The sequence below is a fragment of the Tupaia chinensis genome, unplaced genomic scaffold (assembly GCF_000334495.1).
Source record: "Tupaia chinensis unplaced genomic scaffold, TupChi_1.0 Scaffold000256_1, whole genome shotgun sequence".
In the NCBI taxonomy this organism is placed as follows: Eukaryota; Metazoa; Chordata; class Mammalia; order Scandentia; family Tupaiidae; genus Tupaia; species Tupaia belangeri.
The window spans coordinates 2,036,759-2,059,598 of record NW_006159736.1 but is presented as its reverse complement, the minus strand read 5'-3'; the positions used below and the strand labels follow the sequence as shown (position 1 = coordinate 2,059,598).

Sequence of the window (22,840 nt, the reverse complement as noted above, 5' to 3'; positions counted from 1 at the left end):
TCTGAACATTTGAATCTTAGTGTATCCGTTTCCTATTGCTATGTAACAGTTTACCACAAACGTAGTGTCAAACAACACAGATTTACCCTGTCAGAGTTCTGTGGGTACACATACAGGTTTGTCTGATACTGGTCTCAGTAGACCAAGGTCAAGGTGTTGGCAAATGCATTCCTTTCTGGAGTCTCTAGGGGAGCCTCTGCTTCCTGCTTATTTGGGCTGCTGTAGAATTCAGTTTCTGTGGCTGTAGAACTGAAGTCTCTTACTGACTGGGAACTGAAGACTATTCTCACTTTTAGTGGTGATCAACATTTCTTGGTTCAAAGTCAGTTTCCACCATTTTCGAAGCCAGCAATGGCAGCTCAGGTCCTTCTTCCTCTTTGAATCTTTCCTTCTCCCTCCCTCTTTTTCTGACTCACTCTTCTGCCTTCCTTATATCCTTTTTAAGAAGTCGGATAATGGGAACCAGCAGTTAACGTAATGGCTATGTCGCTGGAGTCCCACGTAGTCGACTGCGGTTCGTGTCCTGGACCCGGTGACTTAGAACTCACGCCGGGCGTGTGTGCGTGCGTGCCCAAGATCCCGAGAGGAGAATGGAGGAGAAGGGATTGCGGCGTGACCATCCCCCCTGGGGGGTGATTTCTCGCTTTCTGTCTCTCTGTCTCTCTCTGTCTGTCTGGCGAGCACACGCGCCCTATAGTGAAAACTTCTCCAAAAAAAAAAGAAGTCGGATAATTAGATTGGGCCCACCTAAATAATCCAGGCTAGTGTCTCATTTTATGATACTTAACTTCAATCACATCTACAAGATTGTTTTTGCCCTGGGAGGTAACATGTTCTCAAGTTCCAGGCATTAGGATGTGGGCACCTTCACAGGGCCATGCTTTTGCCTATCATACTTAGTGTGAAGCATTGAGGGTGGGATTAATCCTTAAAGCACCAAACCCAGATCACATAACAATAATTTATATAAAACTTGGAACAAATACCTCAGAGATATTGATAATTATCTCATGGTTAACATTTAACTCTAACCTCTGAAATGTAAAAAAAATATTAAAAGTATCACTTTAGAGGCCAACAGGTGTCATGGTGGTTAAGGCTCTGGATCCCACATGCCCAACTCCATGGTTCGAGTCCTGAACCTGGTGGCTTGAAAGACACACTGGGTACGTGTGCGTGTGTGCGCAAAATGCTGAGAGAAGTATGGAGGAGAAAGGATTGCACTGTGGCCATTCCACCCAGGAAATTCCCCCACATCCCTCTCTCTCTGTCTTCCTCTGGCAAATGCTTGTGTCTTACTTATGGCAAAAGAAACTTAAACCAAAAAAAGGTATCAGTTTATTAAAAAGTATTGATATTGTTTTACTATCTCATAACTTCATTAGCAGTATTTCTCCAGATATCATTTTATTTTTCCAATGTCAATTTTTTTTTATTTTTTAGTTCAAGATTGAAAAATGGCAGATTGCCCGCTGTAATAAGAGCAAGCCTCAGAAGTTTATTAATGATTTAATGCAAGTACTTTACACGAATGAATACATGGCCACACACAGCCTGACGGGGGCTAAATCCTCTACTTCAAGGGACAAAGCCGTAAAACCAGCTATGAATCAGAATGAAGTTCAAGAAATCATAGGTGATCATCTGAGTGCATTATATTTTCACATGAAGTTGAAATTTTCTTACCATTCAAGGTTGCATTATTCTTTCATGGTCTTTTTTGTTTTTCAAATTTATTTTTTTTTTGAGAATTCTTTATTTAATTTTATTTATTCATTTATTTTAATTTGACGAGACACACACACACACACACACACACACACACACACAGAAATGGGAAACGAGAAACCAAGCCACCAGGTCCAGGACTTGAACCGTGGTCAGCAATGTGGGAATGTTCAGCGCCTTAACCACCACACCACCTGCTGGTCCCCTCAAATTTATTTTTCTTTGAAAAAAATAAAACTCGTAATACTCTAAAGCTTTTATTACGTATAGGAAATATTATACAAAAAGTTAACTCTAAGAATGATTATTAAAACTAAATTTTATATCACTAAAAACTTTAATTCAGAAAATTCTTTTTTGGGGAGAGGTTTTTTGGCTATAGGGTACATGTGCTCACCAGAAAGACAGAGAGAGACAGAGAGACAGAAAGCGAGAAATCACCCCTGGAGGCAGGGATGGCCACACTGCAATCCCTTCTCCATTCTCCTCTCTGGGCACATCTGCATACACACCTGGCGTGAGTTTAAGCCACCGGGTCTGGGACTCGAACTGCAGTTGACTATGTGGGAGTCCAACATCATAGCCATTATGCCAACTGCTGGTCCCTAATTCAGAAAATTCTAGCTAGCTTTAAAAAGTAAATTTTCAAAATATTTTAAAATAAAATTTCTATAGGGCCAGCTGGTGGTGTGGTGGTTAAAGCAGTTGCATCCCACAGAGCCGACAGCGCAGTCTGAATCCCAAACACAGTGGCTTAAAAAAACATGTCAGGGGGCCAGCAGGTGGCACGGTGGTTAAGGACACTGGACTCCCACATGGTTGCCCATGGTTTGAGTCCTGGACCTGGTGGCTTGCTTCCTCACCTCTCCACCTCCCCCCCAAATCCCTCTCTGGTCAAATAAAATAAATAAAGTTTAAAAAAAAATTCTCAAAAGAAAAAAAGCATGTCAGACATGTGTGCATGCTGCCCCAAATCCCCAAAAGATTGAGAGATGGAGGAGAAAAGATTGCAGGTGACCATCATGTAGCACCCCATGGCCATTCTTTCTCCCTAGCCCTCTTTCTGTGTTTCTCTGCCTCTCCTTCGCAAGCAAATGTGCCCTTCAGCAAATCTTTTAAAATAAAATAAAAATGACTTTAATAACAGTTTATAGCTTGTTTTTTTATGTTTGTTTATATCCCTCATTTTTTATTATAGAGAGAGGTTAATTTAACTATTCTTTTTTTCTTAACAAATTATTTCATTTAACTTTATTTATTTATTTTCATTTGACCAGAGACAGACAGAGTGATAGAGAGAGAGAGAGAGAAGGAAAGCAAGCAAGCTTCCAAGTAGGGACTTAAACTGTGGTTGGCCATGTGGGAGTCCAGCGCCCTTAACCACCATGTGACCTGCCAGCCCCTAATTTAACTATTCTATTTAAGGTTTTTAAATCCATGAACTTCTTTAAATATAATCATCTAGAGTAATTAATTTTTTTTTTGCAAACAACTTACAAATTTAGAAATTCTCTAAATCCCAGCATGTGTGTTTGTGTAACACACACATAAATAAAATATGTATAATATATATACATATTATATATTATATATATATACATAATTTCTTAACTGAAAAATATATAATACATATATATAATTTCTTAACTGGAAAAAAGATGAGCCAGAACTAGTTGTTTCAACTGATACTGGGAATATGTAAATTTAATTCATAAAGTCCAGCAGGTGGCATATTGGCTACATTTCTGGACTCCCACATGGCTAACCATGGTTTGAGACCTGGATCCGGTGACTGGAAAAACACACTGGGCACGTGTGCGTGAGTGCCCAAGATCCTGGGAGGAGAATGAAGTAGAAGGAATTATGATGTGGCCAAATCTCCCTGGCGGAGATTTCTCACTTTCCCTTTCAGTCTCTCTCTCTCTCTCCAGCAAGTGCACATGCCTTAAGGCAAAACCCTCTAAATAAATTTTTAAAAAATTTTAATTAATAACATTTGGAAAGAAGGGGACTTAGAGTTCAAACCAAGTAGTAGAGTTAAAGTTGAATGGCACCATTAGAAGATAAATACATTTGCTTTCAATTTATAATGTAAACCTGATAATGTTTTGTTTTGATTTGAAATGTTTGCCTATATCTTCATCCATTTAAATATTTTACGGGTAGTTGGGCTACTTTTGGGAATAAAATTATAATGTAGAATGCTTGATATTTACCTGAGTACAAATCTTAAAATGCAAAAGCTTCATAAAGTATTCTTGTGTGTTAATTATTTTTTCTACAGGAGTAACAAAACAGTTATTTCCCAACACAGACGATGTTTCAATTAGGCGAATGATAGGGCAAAAACTAAACAACTGTACCAAGAAGCCAAATTTAAGCAAAAATCTTAACTCTCAGGATATCAAATAGATACTTTTGGTAAGTCTTTTGAATCTTCATAATTCCCTTCAACATGGCAAGAAAATGTAATGCTTTTATCTGTAGAATTGCATTTTCCAAATACTCTAGTAGAGAATACTAGTGGCCTGGGAAATGCTAATGACTATTCCTGGGAATGGTGGGGACTGGAAAAGGGATTTACATTTGGGAAATGCTGAGTTCCATTATATATATTTTCATTTCCCAGCTCTCAGATATTTTGACACATTTAAATCTGTCCATGTGCACCAGAAATCTCTAAAGAAGACAATTTAGTATGTAGGTTTCTTTTCCAATTTTTCTGCACAGAACACATGTTAACTTGGAGGTAGGGATAAAAAAGAGTCAAAGGAGAAACACATGAGAATTTAGGAAGTATTTCTCTAGAACAAAGGCAATTTCAGACCACTGGGAAATCTCTGAGTACATTATTAGTAAGACTGAATTTAAGGTTCTACACAGTGCTTGGTTGGACATGTGCAAATAAACTATTGACCAAAATATAGAGCATGTGCTACCATCCTCCGATACTGTATTTATTGTCTTTAAGTCTTCAAATCAGAAGTTACAGTTTAATAAAGGTTTTTTGGGGGGGAGGTGGTATTTTTCAGGTTTTGGCCATAGGGGATGTGCTCTCACTGGAGAGAGACAAAGAGAGGAAAAGAGAGAAATTACACATACCCCGGCGGGGGGCTGGGGAGGATGGCCATATTGCAGTTCTTTCTTTCTCCTTTAATCTCCTTGGGTTTTGAGTATGCACACATATGCACCCAGTGCGATTTTCAAGCCACCAGGTTCTGGACTCAAACCATGGTCAGTCAAACGTGTGGGAATCGAGGACCTCAACTACCACACCACTTCCTGGCTTCACAAGAACAGGATTTTTTTTGTTTTGTTTTTTTGAGAGTTTTTTGCTACAGGACACGTGCACTCGCCAGAAAGACAGAGAGAAACAGAGAGACAGAAAACAAGAAATCACCCTCTATAGGGATGGCCATGCCACAATCCCTTCTCCTCCATTCTCCTCTCAGGATCTTGGGCACGCAAGCCACTGGGTGCAGGACTCGAACTGCGGTCAACTACATGGGAGTCCAGTGACATAGCCATTATGCCATTTGCTGGTCCCCCACAATAACAGTTTTCATCTCTAAATTTGCATTACACTCAAAAAAATGATTTGTTTTTAGTGAGGTTCTTTATAGTCTGGCCTTGATTCAGACAAGCCTATGAAATGGAATTTTGTGATGGCTTTCGCAGCCTGATGTCCTGGCCAGTTCACCTGCGCTCCCCCTTTCTTTCTCTCCATTAATTAATCAATGCTGTTATTAAGATGAACATTGATTAGCAGAGTCATACAGCAGTGCATGAGGGGAAGTCCTCTGCAGGTACCTTTTTTTTTCCTTTGATTGTCTTTCTCTGTTTACCTTTATCTCTGACTAACTCTAGCCACATTTGAGGCCGTTTTATTTGGCTTACTTCTTCTGACCATATTTTAAAAAGGGTGCTGAACTATAGGAAATATGGTTAATTCCTGCCACCCTACCCATAACTGACTTTTACCCCCACTCTCCCTGTGGGTCTCTTGGATATGAGGGATGCTTTCAAAAGTTCATGGAAAATGCCTATTATTAAAAAACTTTGCATGCATTTAAAAAATGTTTGCACCAAGGAGCCAGCAGCTGGTGTAGTGGTTAACATGCTAGATTCCCACATGGCTAAACATAGTTCCAAGTCCTAGACCCAGTGACTTGAAATTCACTTCACATGCCTGTGCATGCAGGCTCATAATCCCGAGAATACAAAGGAGAAGGGATTATGGCATGACCATTCCCCTGGAGGATGATTTCTCATTCTCTCTCTCTCTCTCTCTCTCTCCTCCACCCCCTGTCTCTCTGGTGAGTATATATACCCTATAGCAAAAATATCTCTCTCTCAAAAAAAATGTTTGCACCAAAATAAATACATATTTAATTCCATTTTTCCACACACTTTTAGAAGTCCCTTTGTATTTTGCTATACAACTAAGACAATAGTTTCTCTAAACGTTTATAACAATAACGATAGTTTCTCTTCTTGAAAAAAGAAAAAATAATTCTACTTAAAACAACTTCAGTGGGATTCTACCCCTTTGGCCATGCATACTAGTAGACTGACTTAAAGAGTTATAAAAATAAGGAGGGGCCAGCAGCTGGTGTGGAGGTTAAGGGTGCTGGACTCCCACATGTGCAGCTTGCTTTCTCACTTTCCTTCTCTCTCTCTTCCTCTCTGATAAAATTAAAATAAGTAAATAACTAAAGCTAAATAAAATAATTCTTTAAAAAACGATGTTTATAGCCTTTTCATCTTCCCAGTGAGTATATATTTCAGTATATTATGATTCTGATAACTCTCCAGATACATGATAATTACATAAGTATGTCCTAAGTTTTCATTTTGAGTTATCCTGCTGTGTAATGACAAAGTTCCCTTCCTAATAGTAAGTAACCAGACCTCCAAGTCATACAACTCTCTTTTGGAACACATAGTTATATTTCAGAGCTGCACAAAGCATTTTTTAAAAGAATTACTTTATTTAACCTTATACTTTATTTATTTATTTATTTACTTACTTACTTATTTTAATTTGACCAGAGAGGGATGAAGTGAGAGAGAAAGCCGCCAGGTCTGGAGCTTGAACCGTGGTCAGTGCCCTTAACCACCGCGCCACCTGCTGGCCCCAACAAAGCATTTTAATATCTCTAACTTTGCCTCTTTAATATCTCAGACTGCCAAGGTAGGCACAAAACTGATCTCTGACAACATCAGTCAGCACAGTGCTAAAGAAATTAAAGTTAAAAGATTTTTATATAAATTTTGCCTGTACTTGCCAGTAGATGTATTATTAAATCACCTGGCTATGGTATTCATTAAAATTTAAACAAGGCAGCACTCAGCAAGTGGTGTGGTGATTAAGGCACTGAATTCCCACATGGCCAACTGCACAGTTCAAGTCCCAGACCCGGTGGCTTGAAAATCACATCAGGCATGTGTGTGTACATGCCCAGAATCACAAGCAGAGAACAGAGGAGAAGGAATTGCAGCGTGGCCATGCCCCCTAGGGAGATGATTTCTCACTTTCCTTCCTTTCTCTCTCTGGCAAGTACATGTACCTTACTGAAAAAAAAAAAAAGAAAAGAAAAGAAAAGAAGAAACAAGACAACTCTTTTGTTATGATACATGTTCTGATGTCTTCTGGGCCTGCTCCTTGCTTTGTTGTGCCAAGTTACTTAGACTAGAAATGCATGTATTAGGTCAGCCAGGTGCCCTGGTGGTTAAGGTGGCTGGATCCTACATGGCCAACTCTGTGGTTCAAGTTCTGGACCTAGCACCTTGAAAAGTATACCAGGCACTTGTGTGTTCATGCCCAAAATATCAGGAGGAAAAGGGATTGTGGCGTGGCTATTCCTCCTGAAAGGTGATTTCTTACTTTCCCATTCTCTCTGTCTGTACATGCCCTATAGCAAAATCTTTTCTTTTTTAATGCGTATATTATGGAAATTAACCCTAGAATAGAATTTTAATTAAATTGGCTTTTTATCTTTCATGTAAAAACATTTTTTTAGTTTATTTACTTATTTTATATATTAGAGGGAGAGAAATAGAAAACTCCCATAGGAGACTGATGCTATGATCCCCTTCAGCTTTCAGCCCTAGATCATGGGCGAGTACATGCCCAGTGGGCATACTCAAGGAGTCTCTGGACTTGAACCAAGTACCTTCCCATGTGGAATTGCCTGGCAGAGCATTGTATTGTATTTTACTGTCCACACCACCATCTGGCCCCCAGTATCTTTCATTTATAGTGTATCTATATTCAAATTACAAGAGGAATGGGCTAGCAGTGGTTCAAATCCAGGACCCAGTGGCTTGAAAATCACTCCACGCATGTGTAGGTCTGTGCCCAAAATACTGACAAGATATAGAAATTACTACATGCCCCATTGTGGGTGCTTCCCTCCAACTCCTATCTTGCTCTTGCAACTGCAGCATCCTCCAGCAATTGAAAAAAATAAGAAGGACTGAGGAAGCCAGCAAGTGGCATGGTGGTTAAGTTGCTGGGCTCCCACATAACTGACTGCAGTTTGAGTTCTAGACTCGGAGGCTTGCTTTCTCACTTTCTCTCTCCCTCTCTCTCTTTCTCTCAGGCACATGCCCATAGCAAATTAAATAATAATAATAGATAAAAATTAAATAAATAATTCTTTTAAAGAATAAAGGGAAAAAAAGGACTGAGGAAAGCATGCTGGAAAAGACAGAGACACATAAAACCACTTGTGCACACTCAATGAATGAATCAGATATAGTCCCATCTAGTGGAATGCTGCCATATTTTTCTCTACTGGGTCATTACAATCACAGGAGACTAATGGTGACTATACTTACTGAAGCAAGCCACGCCACTGCCCTACCCCTCCACCAAAGTATTCTTTGGAAAAATACCTTTTAGCATGGCAATATGTACTGCAAAATCATGTGAAAGCTCCACATTCCTGTGCTTCTAAGAAGCCTGGCAAACTCACCCATGATCCCTGTGGTAGACTGTACTCTCCTCTACCTGGTACTGAACTCAGGCTGCAAATAGTGGCTTCCATTTGAAAGGGCTGCCGAACATCCCAGCTAACGCTCGTTTCTGTGGAGGTAAGAGCTAAATTCCTTTTCTCTCCTTTTATCATCTCTTCTTTCTCTGTGACTGCCCTAAAGTTGCCCACAGCTCTCACTTGCCACAAGTTTAATGTTAACAATCTTTCTGGCCTGTCTCCACTTTTTCACCTCTTACAGGAGCCAAAGAAAAATTTATTTATAAGAATTATGGAATATTGGGACATCATTCTGTAACAACTAAGTGATCGAAGAGCTTTCTGAAATTTCCAAATCTGTCTCATTGTATATAACCTCTTACGTACTATTACATGTGCATGTATTACAACGTACAGCTGATCTAATACAGTAGTGTTCGAATGTAGGGGCGGTGCAGGAGGGGCGCTGATTTGGCCCACTCCCTCCCATCAGAAGATATTTGGAAACATCTGAAGCTATTTTTGGACAGTATTATTAGCCTCTGCTGGACAGTAGCCAGGGATGCTGCTAAACATCCTACCATATCTAGTGAAGCCCCAAGCCCACCCCACAACAGAGGACTGTCCAGTCCCAAATGTCAGTAACGCAGAAGCTGAGAAATCCTGTCTAATGTCTCTGTTTTGAAGAAAGTAAAACTAAAGCCTAAAGAGGTTAAATGAATAACCAAGGTCATACAATTAGTACTTCATTCAGAGCCAACATGAACATACAGTTCTTTGGGTTTTTTGTTTGTTTTTGTTTTTTTCCTTTCTTTTTTGAGGTAATTTTTGATACAGGGGATGTATGCTCACCAGAGAGACAGAGAAACAGATCACCTCCCGGGGGGATGGCCACACTGCAATTTCTTCTCCTCCATTTTTCTCTTGGATTTTGGGCACATGTGAACACACATCCAGCATGAGTTTCAAGCCACCAGATCTGGGACTTGTACCACAGTTGACTATGTGAGAGTCCAACGATGTAATCATTATGCCATCTGCTTGTCCCTATTTTTTTTTTTTTTTGAGAGGTTTTTGCTACAGGGCACGTGCACTCGCCAAAAAGACAGAGAGACAGAAACTGAGAAATCACCCCCTGAGGGGATGGTCACACTGCAGTCCCTTCTCCTCCATTCTCCTCTTGGGATCTTGGGCATGCACACACATTTTTCCGGTGTGAGTTTAAGTCACCAGGTCTGAGACTTGAACCGTGGTCTACTACATAGGAGTCCAGCAACATAGCCATTACGCTAACTCTGGTCCCCCTATTTTTGTTTTTGAGAGACTTTTGCTATTGGTCACATGCACTTGCTGGAGAAACAGAGACAAACAGAAAATGAGAAATCACCCACGGGGGAGATGAATGCAATTCCTTCTCCATTCTCCTCTCAGGATTTTGAGCATGCACACACGTGTGCCTGGCATGAGTTTCAAGCCACCAGGTCCAGTACTCAAACTGCAGCCGACCATGTGGGACTCCAATGCCTTAACCACTATGCCACCTGCTGGCCCCATGTTTTTTGTTTGTTTTTGTTTGTTTGTTTTTTAAGTCTTGCTATGGGGCACATGTACTATCCGATAGAAAGAGAGATAGAGAGAGAAAATGAGAAATCACCCCTGGGGAGATGACCATGCCACAGTCCCTTCTCCAGTCTCCTCTTGGGAGTTTGAGCATACTCGCACCCATGCCAGGTGTGATTTTGAAGCCCCTGGGTTCAGGACTGGAACTGTGAAATTAGTCATGTGGGATCCAGCTGTCTTAACCCCTGCACCACTGACTAGCCTTCTTTGTATTTCTTATTGTATTAGTCATGATTCTTCAGAGAAATAGAACCAATAGAACGTGAGTATATATGGAGAGAGACTTACTTTAATTAAGGAATTGTCTCTCACAGGGGCTGGCAATTTTGAAAACACAGGGCAGGCCTACAGGCTGGAGTCAGACAAGTGTTAATATTGTCATTTTGAGTCCAAAGGGGTCGGGAGACAAATTTCTTTTCTTTTTTTAAGAATTTATTTAATTTTATTTATTCATTTATTTATTTTTAATTTGACCAGAAAGACACACAGAGAGAGGGAGAAATAGAGAGAGGAAAAGAGAAAAGGCAAGCCACCAGGTCCAGGACTTGAACCATGGTCAGCCATATAGGAGTGTCCAGTACCTCAACCACACCACCTGCTGGTCCTGGCAGATTTCTTCTTCTTCAGGAAAATAGTCTATTCTCTTAAGCCTTCACCTGATTGGAAGAAGCCCACCCATATCATGGAGTTTAATCTGCTTTACTCCAAGTCTATGGATTTAAATGTTAATCACATGTAAAAGTACCTCCCTAGCAACATCTAGACTGGTATTTGACCAACAACTATGTACAATTGTCTAGCCAAGGTGTATAAAATTAACTATCACATTCATCTAATATTTCAGGAGTAGAAAGTCCAGTTTTAAAGCCAGTAAACTCTACACTTTATATTAAGTTTATTTTTCTATTAGAGAGGGAGACAGGGAAGTAGAGAGAGTCAGGCACCCTTACAGCATCTCCACACTGTGACCTACTGTACCATCAGCCCGAGTGCTCAAGGAGACTTTAGAATACAAACCTGGGCCTTTCCCATGTGGCCTCAGTATTGTGGAGTGTGGCATTAGCCACTTAGCCAACCCACCTGGCCTGATCTATCTTTAGTAAATGTGTGAATTTTGGAAAGTCCTTTGACTTCTCTGAACCTCAATTTAAGCAGGAATAATAATACAATCTATCTCAAAAACAGATCCAAGATTTGTAAAACTCTATGTTTATTAGAATTTATAAAACGCTGTAACAAGAAAATTAAAACACTAACAGGAAATTATGAATACATACTTATTTGGTTATATAACATATTTACTTAGTTAATACAGTCTTAGGTGCAACTCTATATATTTAGAAGGAAATTTAAAAATATAATGTTTAAAAGTTAATCAATTTCTTTTTTATTTTTTTATTTTTATTTTTTGGAGAGATTTTCACTGTAGGGCGCGTGCGCTCGCCAGACAGACAGAGACATAGAGACAGAGAGCGAGAAATCACCCCCCAGGGGGGATGGTTACGCCGCAATCCCTTCTCCTCCATTCTCCTCTCGGGATCTTGGGCACGCACGCACACGCGCCAGGCGTGAGTTTTAAGCCACCGGGTCCGAGACACGAACCGCGGTCGACTACGTGGGAGTCCAGCGACATAGCCATTACGCTAACTGCTGGTTCCCAAAAGTTAATCAATTTCTTAAGATCAGCAGATGGTATAATGGTTTTGTTGCTGGACTCCTAGTAGTCGACCACAGTTCAAGTCCTGGACCTGGCAGCTTAAAACTCATGCTGGGCATGTGTGTGTGTATGCCCAAAATCCCTAGAGGAGAATGGAGAAGAAGGGATTGTGGCATGGCCAGCCCCAACGGAGGGTGATTTCTTGCTTTCTGTCGCTCTTGTCTCTTGGGCGAGCAGACATACCCTATAGTAAAAATCTCTCTTTAAAAAAAAAAATACAGGGGGGACCAGCAGTTAGCGTAATGGCTATGTCGCTGGACTCCCACGTAGTCAACCGCGGTTCGTGTCCCAGACCCGGTGGCTTAAAACTCATGCCAGGCGCATGTGCGTGTGTGCCCAAGATCCTGAGAGGAGAATGGAAGAGAAGGGATTGCAGCGTGGCCATCCCCCCGGGGGGTGATTTCTCGCTTTCTGTCTCTCTGTCTCTCTCTCTGTCTGGTGAGCACACATGCCCTATAGCAAAAATAATAATAATAATAAAAAAAAAATACAGGGGCCTGCAGGTGGTGTGGTAGTTAACGGCACTGGATTCCCACATAGTCAAAGGCAGTTTGAGTCCTGGACCTGGTGGCTTGCTTTCTCACTTTCTCTCTCCCTCTCTGGTCAAATTAGAATGGATAAATAAGTATAAATAAAATAATTCTTTTTTTTTAATTTAAAAATAATAAGGCGACCCCTGGTAGTGTGGTGGTTAAGGCACTAGACACTTCCACATGGCTGGCCAGTTTGAATCCTGGACCTGGTGGCTTGCTTTCTCACTTTTCCTCTTTCTCTCTCTCTGTCTCTCTTTCTCTGGTCAAATTAAAATAAATGAATGAATAAATAAAATTAAATAATTATTTTTGAAAATACAATAATACAAAAATTAATTTAGACTATCCTCCAACATATCTGACAGAAATTTGCTTTTATTTTTCTTTTTGACAGTTTATAGAGGACTCACTTTCGACTCTTGGTTAGTAACATATAATTTTTAGGATTGTTGTCAAGGTTGGGGGAACCTCTATTGAGTTGCTTTCATATCTGAACTGTAAGATTTCAGGGCATTTTAGATTTTGTATGGAGTAAATGCTCTTAAATATTCTTTGAATTGAACATAGAGTACTCTTAGAAGATATCCTAAACTGAGATGATCAGCAATAGTGCAGTTATATACCTGGAAGAGATTACAAGCACATACATGTATCCCAGGCAACCATTAACAACATTTAAAAAATGCTTATTGTCGGGCCCAGCAGTTGGTGTAATGGCTATGTTGCTGGACTCCCATGTAGTTGACTGTGGTTTGAGTCCCAGACCCAGTGACTTAAACTCAGACTCTGTGTGTGTGCCCAAGATCCCAAGAGGAGAATGGAGAAGAAGGGATGTATTATACCCATCCCCCTTGGGGGAGTAATTTCTCACTGTCTGTCTCTCTGTCTCTGTCTTTCTGGAGAGCACACATGCCCTATAGCAAAAACCTCTCCAACAACAAAAAAGTGCTTATTGTCATTTCATATTTAAATAGGAAGGAATAATATGACTTAGGGGCAGTTGAAATGAAAAAGACAGTCTTTACTGACTATAGTTGGAATATATATTTTTTGCAAATTTAACACAATATGTAAACATGTGAAGATATTGCTAGGATAGTCTTTTTGGAAGATACCCAGGCAAGTAAGCCTTGTTAGCTTTGCAGCTATCTTGCCTCTATCCTAGCCTATTTGGATTTTGAGTTTTGAAATAGATAACGCAGGTTTGGAAAACGGTTATACACTTAGTAAGTAATTACCTCTTGGCTTTTGGTTAATATCAAGTGTAATAAACATAACTAAAGAATGACAGAATTGTTAGTAATTTTTAAAAATGATTGTTTTTTTAAATTTCCTCAGTAGAAGTATTTTTAAAATGTCATTTTATTTATCATTATTATTATTACTATTTTTCAATTTGCCATAGAGCACATGCACTCATCAGAGACAGAGAAAAAGAGGGAGAGGAGAGAAAGTGAGAAAGCAAGCCACCAGGTCCAGGGCTCAAACCACGGTAGGCCACTTGGGAGTCCAGTGCATTAACCGCCATACTACCTGCGACCCCCAGTAAAAGCCTTTAAAAATAATTACTTGAGGAGCTGCACACTGGTGCAGCAGTAAATCACTATACTCCGCCAGGCTGAACCACATGAGAGGATTCTAGGTTCATGTCTGGATATTGCCCTCTGTAGGCTGGGCATGTGCGTGTTCATGATCCTGGGCTGGCTGAAGCTAGGGGTGGATCACGGCATCAAGGCCCCTATTAAAGTTGGCTATCTCTCTCTGTCCTTCACTTTCTTTCTTTCTCTTTGTCTCACTCATAGAAGAAATAAATACACTTTTAAAAAATCATTTAATTTCTCGCTTTCTGTCTCTGTCTCTGTCTTTCTAGAAAGTGTCTGTGCCCTATAGCACAAATCTCTAAAAGAGAAAAAAAAAAGTCATTTGAGGGGCCAGCAGTTGGTGTGGTGGTTAAGGCACTAGACTTCCACATGCCTGACTGTAGTTCAAGTCCTGGACTGGGAGCCTTGCTTTCTCACTTTCTCTCTCTCTCTCTCTCTCTCTCTCTCTGGTCAAATTAAAAACTTATAATAATGAATGAAATTCAATAAAATAATTCTTAAATGAAATCATGTGAGAAGTCAGCAGGTGGCATGGTGGTTCACACATGACCAACTGCAGTTCAAGTCCTGGACCCAGTGGCTTGAAAAGCACACCGGACACCTGTGTGTGAGTGTCCATGATCTTGAGAGGAGAATGGAGGAGAAGTGATTGTGGCATGGCACCCTGGGGGGGTGATTTTTCCCTCTCTCTGCCTCCCTCCAGTGAGCACATGTGCCCTATGGAAAAAACTTCTAAAAAATAAAAATCATTTGAAGTAAATAATAAATATAAAGTGCTTTAACTGTTTTCTGTACTGGAATTGCTCTGAATAGATCACAAAGTAATTCTTAAGCTAATTCAATAGTAATTGCTCTTGGGCTGGGTCAGTAGTTTGGTGGTTAAGATAGCTGGATCCCACATGGTCAAAAGTGCCATTGGAATCCCACTCCAGAAACTTGAAAAACACACCAGGCACATGTTCATGTGTGCCTAAAATCCTGATAGAGTGGAGATTTGAAGCAGCAGGGATTGCAGCATGACCAGACCTTCTCTTTCTCTCTCTCTCTGTCTCTCTCTCTCTCTGACAAGTACACAGCCCCCTGACTAATTTTTTTAAGTAATAGTTCTTATTCCCATGTGTATTCTTAAGCACGAATTTGTAGTAGATAAAAAATAAATATGGAGCCAGTAGATGGCATCATGGTTATGTTGCTGGACTCCCACATGGCCAACTGCAGTTTGAGTCCCAGACCCAGTGGCCTGAAACTCTCCAGGAGCATGTGCTTGCATGTCCAAGATCCCAGGAGGAGAAGGGATTGCAGTGTGCTCATCCCCCCCGGCAGGGGGTGATTTCTCACTATCCCTCTCACTGTCTCTGTCTCTCTCTCCTGCAAGCGCCCACACCCTAAGACAACTACCGCTAAAAAAATAAAATAACTTACATGACTGTTAAATATATACTACTATAAATAAAGCCTTTAATATAAATGTGATGTTTTTGTAATTTTCTTCTTATAGGTAATATAGGTACCAGAAACAAGCTTGTTCATTTCTAAATCTAGCATTGGATTTTGTCAGAGAATCTCCAACCTCACTGGCAGTGAGCCCAGAGAGACACGTGCAGTGATGGTTGTAAGACATGTACACTATCGTTGGGCTGTTCTGATGGAGCGACAGGCTTACTGAAGAAGCTGCATGTAGATTCTACTCTAAGTACCAGTGACGCACCAAACTAGAGGATTTCTACCAGTCGAATAAGCATGCAGTATATTTTCTTTGGAAATATGTATTTCCCTATCCCCAAATACTTCTCCATACAGCTAACCTAACAGGATACTCTCTTATAGCAACAAAGATTTCAACTCTGAAGATTAATTATTGTTTTAAACAAACCATGTACGTTTATTACCAGCGACTACCATTATAATTTTTGGATCTTTAGCATAAGCACATGTTTGGAAAATAAATGGTGAAATAACCAACGTTGACAAATGTGACAGCAGCAAAGCTCATCTAAGATCAGATGATCATGCCTAACCAAGTCAAAATGTTTTAGCAATAAAATTACAGGATTATCCTGTTCTCTAAAAATGTATAAAATAAGAATATGAAAAAAAATGATGGCAGCAAGGCCTTTTTATTTTCATATTAAACGATTCCACCTCATTACAGAAAAACAACCCCATGTTTTTGTGATTGTTAAAACAAAGCATCAACTTTCAGAATAATCTTTTCCTTTGCTTATTTATAAGACAGGCTTCTAATTTTTTTCTTATCTAAACTATTAAATGTAAATATGTAATATGAAACATTAATTATCACCAAAAACATCCTATATATGATGCAACATTATATGTATTTGGTCAGTTATTTTGCTACACTGCTTAGTTTTAACTGGTTTACTTTCGTTGTAGCAGAAAATGAAAAATAAATCATATGGGTTTGATTATCACACAAAAAGAAAAATACCATTTCGTAAATTAGCAAAAGATAAAATATTCATCAAGAGCCTTCTAACTTGATGTTAGGTTGTCACATGGGACCACTCTGCTATACAAAGCCATGCTTCTTCAGTACACAAGGTCACGTTTAAACTTGAGAAAGAGGATGCTATAAAAGTTAAAAGTTCAGTATTGTGGACCCAGGGAACATTCCATAAATGTTGCTTGATAATAATGTGGTTGTACAAAATAAATGTTTTAAGGAAAAAACTTATGTAACATTTGCTACTTTTACTTAAATATAAATAAATCCCATTGAAAAGATAAATGGCATCACTTTCTTATTACTTTATTAATGTATAAAATTCATGGAAAATATTTTTTTCCCAGGCTGATGGTTTAACCCACATAGTGAAGCATTATCAGTATAATTTGGCTATCTGGTTCTGGCTTGTATGTCTTATAAAAATCCATGCTCTGAAAGATACATACACAATGTCCAGAAAGGTAAATACGTTTAATATCTGTATTGGAAAAGGAGAATCTGGCCAGCTGTGGTGGTGCAGCAGTAGCCAGCCGTTCCACAGTGCTGGATCTATGTGGAAGATGGGGACGTGGGCCCAGGCCCCAGGTCCACCTGTGTACACTGGGTGTGTGCACGCATGCCTATGATCCTGGCTGGTTGGGAAGGCTAGGAGGGAGAGTCGTGGTCTGAGACCAGGTTAAGAGTGCTTCTCTTTCTTGGAAGAAATGAATAAATAAACCAGAAAGGAGGTGGGGAGAGAAAAGGAAAAGAATATTCTTACTGTTGCGGGCTATTTCCTGAAAAAAAATTGGTGGTGTAGTGGTTAAGGCACTGGGTTCCCACATGGCTGACCATGGTTTGCATCCCAGACCCTGTGGCTTAAAAATCACACCATGTCCACGTGCATGCACTTGAAATCCCAGGAGGAGAGTAGAAGAGAAAAAGTTTCAGTGTGGCCATTCCTCCTGGGGGAGTGATTTCTTACTCGCCCCTCTCCATCTTTCTCCAATAAGTGCACTGTGGCCCCAGGGGGTGATTTCTCACTTTCTGTCTCTCTGCCTGTGAGCACATACACCCAGTAACAAAAATCTCTCAAAACAAAATAATTATCAGTAATATTTTGGACATGTTGCATTAAATAAAATATTAATTTTAAGGGGCCAGCAGGTGTATGGTGGTTAAGACACTGAATTCTTCATGGCCAGCTTTGTGGTTTGAGTCCCAAACCAGGTGGCTTGAAAATCACACTGGGTACATGTGTGTGTGTACCCAGAATCCTGAGGGGATACTGGAAGAGAAAGATTGTGACATAGCCATCCCCCCGGGAGGTGATTTCTCATTTTCCCTCTTGGTCTATCCATCTCTGGGAAGCTCACATACCCTATTGCAGAAACCTAAAATATTACATAAAAAATTAATATTATCTACTTAATTTTACTTTAGAAATACCTATATAGTTTACATTAAAGTTCTTTTTAAAATTATTTAATTTTATTTATTTGTTCATTTATTTTGACCAGAGAGAGGAAAAGTGAGAAAGCAAGCTGCAAGCCACTAGGTCTAGAGGGCCATCTCTGTGGCTCAGCAGTAATGTGTTCATCAGGAAAAGTGGGATCCAACATGGTGACTGGGTTCTAGTCCCTGGCCTGGTCAGCCTAAGAGGGCAGGGCATGTGAGTGCCCAAGATCCAAAGGGCTCAGAGGACTGGATGAAGAGAGTCGTGGTGTGACCAGCTGTGGAGGGCACACTTCTCTCTCTCTCTCTTGCTTGCTCCCTTGTGCACACTCTATCATTAAAAAAAATAAAAATAAAAAACTTAAACAAAAATGTTTTATCAAACAGCATTACCTTATGTGATGGTTACCCACAAAGTTAGGTTTCTCTGTTCTAGACCTTATTCTTTACTTTAAGATCTATGTTAAAGAGCCAGCAGACAGTATGGTGATTAAGATGCTGGACCCCCACATGGTTGACTACGATTGAAGTCCTGGGCCTGGCTGCTTACAGTTATGCCAGGTGTGTGTACCCAAAATTCCAGGTGGAAAATGGAGAAGGGATTGCAGTGTGGCCATCCTCCTAGGGGGATGGGATGGTAATTTCTCACTTTCCCTCTCACTGCCTCTTTCTAGGCAAATCCCTAAAAACAAACAAACAAAAACACATTATTAACTGCCCTTTTCATTATTTTCACATTGCTGTTGGTATCTCCAACTGAGTATGTCTTAGACTGATTTCTGAACTTATCAACCCTACACCATGTTATGGAGAAATGTCCAAACACCCCTTTGTTGTTGAAACTGACAGCTACTGTTTTTCCCATTGCAGTGTTCGTAAAGGGCTTGTTTTTCTTGTTTAGAGTACTATACTAGTTTCCACACAAGTCTGTCTTCATTCTTGCCCCCATTCTTAATTCATCCTCCTCATCCACCTAGTAATGGCCATTCTAAAGTACATATTTATTATAACTTATTAGAAAGACATTCAGACTCAGATAACAGAACTCAAATCATTTAAATAGATTTATAACATACGAGAAATCTAGTGCCTTGCTCGAGTAGCTCAATAATGGCATCCTTACCCTGGTGCAAGATGGTTGGCACAGTTTTAGACATACTAAGTTTATGCTAAGTAAGTAACATTGTAAGGGGGGTGGAGGAACCCCTGGATATACATCAGGAAAGTAAAATAAGCTTTCCAAGAAGCTTCTCAAAGTAAGTTTGTATTTTACTGGCCAGAACTGTGTCTCTGTGGCCATCCTCACTGCAAGGAAGGCGTAGGAGATGAGCCTTTACATTTCTTCTTCTTCTTTTTTTTTGTTGTTGTTGTTGTTTGTTTTTGTAGAAAAATAACCCCCAGGGGGTATGTAAGCTCCAGACCCTTTAATCACTAAGCCATGGCCCAGAACTTTGGTTTCTTGTAGAAAGTGGTACCTGGGCAAGAGAGAAAGAACTCAGAATGGGTGGTGGGTTAGCCAGTCTGTCTACCTTATTTCAACACTGAACATTTTTCACTAGTTTCTTTATTTTTTCAAGATATTGGGTCATCAGAAAAGTCATGACATATTTTTGTATTTCTATGCAAAAATATATCCTGACTTTCCGGACAACCAAATAGTTAACTTCAGCTTTTACTATAATTTTATGAGTCTGTGCTCTTGAGCCAGTACTAAGATCAAGGTAGCTGTCATGAATCTATTGATAGTTATCAAAGTGCAATTTATAGATGATTTAATAGGGTTCTCTCTGTTTTGCACCAGATGAAATTGAAGTGTCAACCGGTTAAGTGAGTTGCCATGGTCACAGTTTGTCATGAGCAAACAATCAACCCTATGATATACTGTCTGTTTACAATTTAATGTTTTGGGGACTGAGTGTAATTGTGTTTATTTGTTTGTTTATTTAATTCTGTTTGTTACTATTTTTTAATTTGACCAGGACAGGGAAAGCTAGAAAGCAAGCCTCCAGGTCAGGGACTCAAAACTGCAGTCAGCCATGTGAGAATCCAACGCCTTTACCCACCACGCCACCTGCTGGCTCCGATTTTAAATCATTGCTTCTCTTTTACTATCCAGGTGACTGTGGAGAGTTGGTATCTCTGAACTTCAATTTATTCATGTTTCAACAAGGATTATGATGATTGCATCCTGAGTGGTATGTGAGGCCTCTTGATTTTGCATCTGGTATGCTATATTTAAGAACTCTCCTCCCCCCTAAAATGATGAATACACCATTGGATGTACAATTTGAAATATTTGTTAGGCCAAAAACAAGTGAATCACTGCAAGTTTCAAAAGACTTATTTTTTTTACTTGCCAGAGGGTGCATGTCCTCACCAGAGAGAGACCACCACCTAATGGGGTGTGATTTTATTACAGTCTTTTGTCCTAGATTTCTCCATTTTGTTAGGATTTAGGGGACCTCTACATATGTCCCTGGTGTTTTTCAAGCTGCTGGGGCCAGGATTTCAACCATGGTCCATCATGTGGGATCTGGCTGATCTTGTATAGCACTTAAATACTGTACTATAGGGTGGATCTTAAAAGATTTAAAAGTTAGGACCAGCAGGTGGCATGGTGGTTAAGGCACTAGACACTTCCATATGGCCAACCACGGTTCAAGTCTCGGACCTGGAAGCTTGCTTTCTCATTTTCGTTTTCTCTGTGTGTTTGTCTTTCTCTGGTTAAATGAAAATAAATGAATGAATAAGTAAAGTTAAATAATTATTTTTAAAGAAGATTTAAAAGTTAACAATATCACAAATGTTTAATAGTTTACAGAGATTTCTTTCAAATTCTCAACTTTTTTTTTTCAGTAATGTAGATTTTTGGATTATTTTCAAATTTGGAGAAACCTCTATTGAGTTTTTCTCAAATCTGAGTTGTAAGATTTCAGATTTTGTGTGGAGTGGATGATTTTAAATATACTTTGAATTTGCCATTTTCAGAATATTCCTAGAAGACATCTTGAACTAGATGGCCAGCTATAATGAAGCTGTACATGGAAGAGATTTCAAAGTACAAAAATATATCCCAACCAAGCCTTACTAAGATATCAGAAATGTGCAGTGGCACTCCATGGTTACAACATGGAGGGGGGCTGCTGTCAGGTAGCAGTGGTTAAGGGTGCTGGACTCTCACATGGCCAACTGCTGTTCAAGTCCTGGACCTGGTGGCTTGCTTTCTCACTTTCTCTTTCTCACTCTCTTTCGCTCTGTCCCTCTCTGGTCAGATTAAAAATAAATAAAGTTAAATAAAATAATTATTTTAAAAAATAAATAAAAACCATGAGGAAAATATGACTTAGGAACAGTTGAAATATAGAGAGCGGTCTCAACTGATGATGGTTGAAATACCTTACTTTTGCAAAATTAACAAAAATTTATGTGTGAAAATATAGGTCTATGGCTCCTTTTATGAAAGGTACCTGCATTCAAGCTTTATTAGCATCATAATAATTCTGCCTCTGACCCAGCACTGTTTTTTTAAAATGAGGTGAAACAAACTTGGAAAACTATCAGAAATGTAAGCAATTGATAAACATTACCTGAGAATGAATTGTGAATAATTTTGTCTTGCTTTGTCTTTGCCATAGGCTGCATGCACTCATTGAAGAGAGAAAGAGACAGAGGGAAAGTGAGAAATCACCTCCCATGGGGATGGCCACACCTCAATCTCTTCACCTCCATTCTCCTCTTGGGATCTTGGGCACACAAGCACATATGTTCAGAGCATTTTTCAAGCTGCCAGTTCTACAACTTGAACCATGCAGTTAGCAGTGGGGAATCCAGCTGCCTGCACCACCATGCCAACAGCTGGCCCAAATTGTGAATAATTGTTTAAGATACTATTGAGTATGTGTGTGAACTTTACAATTTTTACTTTAAAATTTTTCAAAAAAATGTTTCTTAAAACTCACTGAGAGGGGCCAGCAGGTAGTGTCAAAGTGAAGGCCCTGGATCCCACATGGTCTACCATGCAGTTCAAGTCCTGGACCTAGCAGCTTGAAAATTACTCTGGGCATGTGTGCATGCTTGCCCACCCAAGATCCTGAGAAAAATAGAGTAGAAAGGATTGCAGCATGGCCATCCCCCCACGGTGCTGATTTTGCACTCACACTCTCTCTGGAGAGTACATATGCCCTATGGCAAAAATTGCTTTGAAAAGTCACTGAGAGGCCAGCTGGTGACCATGTTGTTAAGATGGCTGGATCACACAAGGCCAACCTCATAGTTTGAGTCCCGGAGCCAGTGGCTTAAGAAATATACTGGGAGTGGGAACCAGCAGTTAGCGTAATGGCTGTGTTGCTGGACTCCCACGCAGTCGACCGCAGTTTGTGTCCCGGACTCGGTGGCTTAAAACGCACGCCGGGCGCGTGTGCGTGCGTGCCCAAGATCCCGAGAGGAGAATGGAGGAGAAAGGATTGTGGTGTGACCGTTCCCCTGGGGGGTGATTTCTCGCTTTCTGTCTCTATGTCCCTCTCTGTCTGTCTGGCGAGCGCACGCGCCCTATAGCAAAAAACCTCTCCAAAAAAAAGAAATAATAATAAAATAAAAAAGAAATATACTGGGTAGGTGCATGTGTGTGCTCAGAATCCTGAAAGGAGGAAGAAATGGAGCGGAAAAGTCACTAGGATAAAAATAAACATATACTGGGATCAGCAGGTGGCGTGGTGGTTAAGGTGCTGGACACTCCCACATGGCTGACCAGGGTTCGAGTCCTG

The 22,840-nt window shown here is 40.0% G+C and overlaps 1 protein-coding gene across 2 annotated transcripts in view; it reads left to right on the top strand.

Moving 5' to 3' along the window:
* BEND6 (BEN domain containing 6) overlaps positions 1-16,893 on the top strand; it is a 64,415-nt gene extending 47,522 nt beyond the window's left edge. For both annotated transcript variants that reach the window (XM_006149183.3, XM_006149182.3), the window contains exons 5-7: positions 1,444-1,636; positions 4,013-4,149; positions 15,675-16,893. In XM_006149183.3, the coding sequence (XP_006149245.1) occupies positions 1,444-1,636; positions 4,013-4,140 (321 nt within the window). In that variant the 3' untranslated portion in view covers positions 4,141-4,149; positions 15,675-16,893. The remainder of the gene's footprint in view (positions 1-1,443; positions 1,637-4,012; positions 4,150-15,674) is intronic.
* The last annotated feature ends 5,947 nt before the right edge of the window (positions 16,894-22,840 follow it).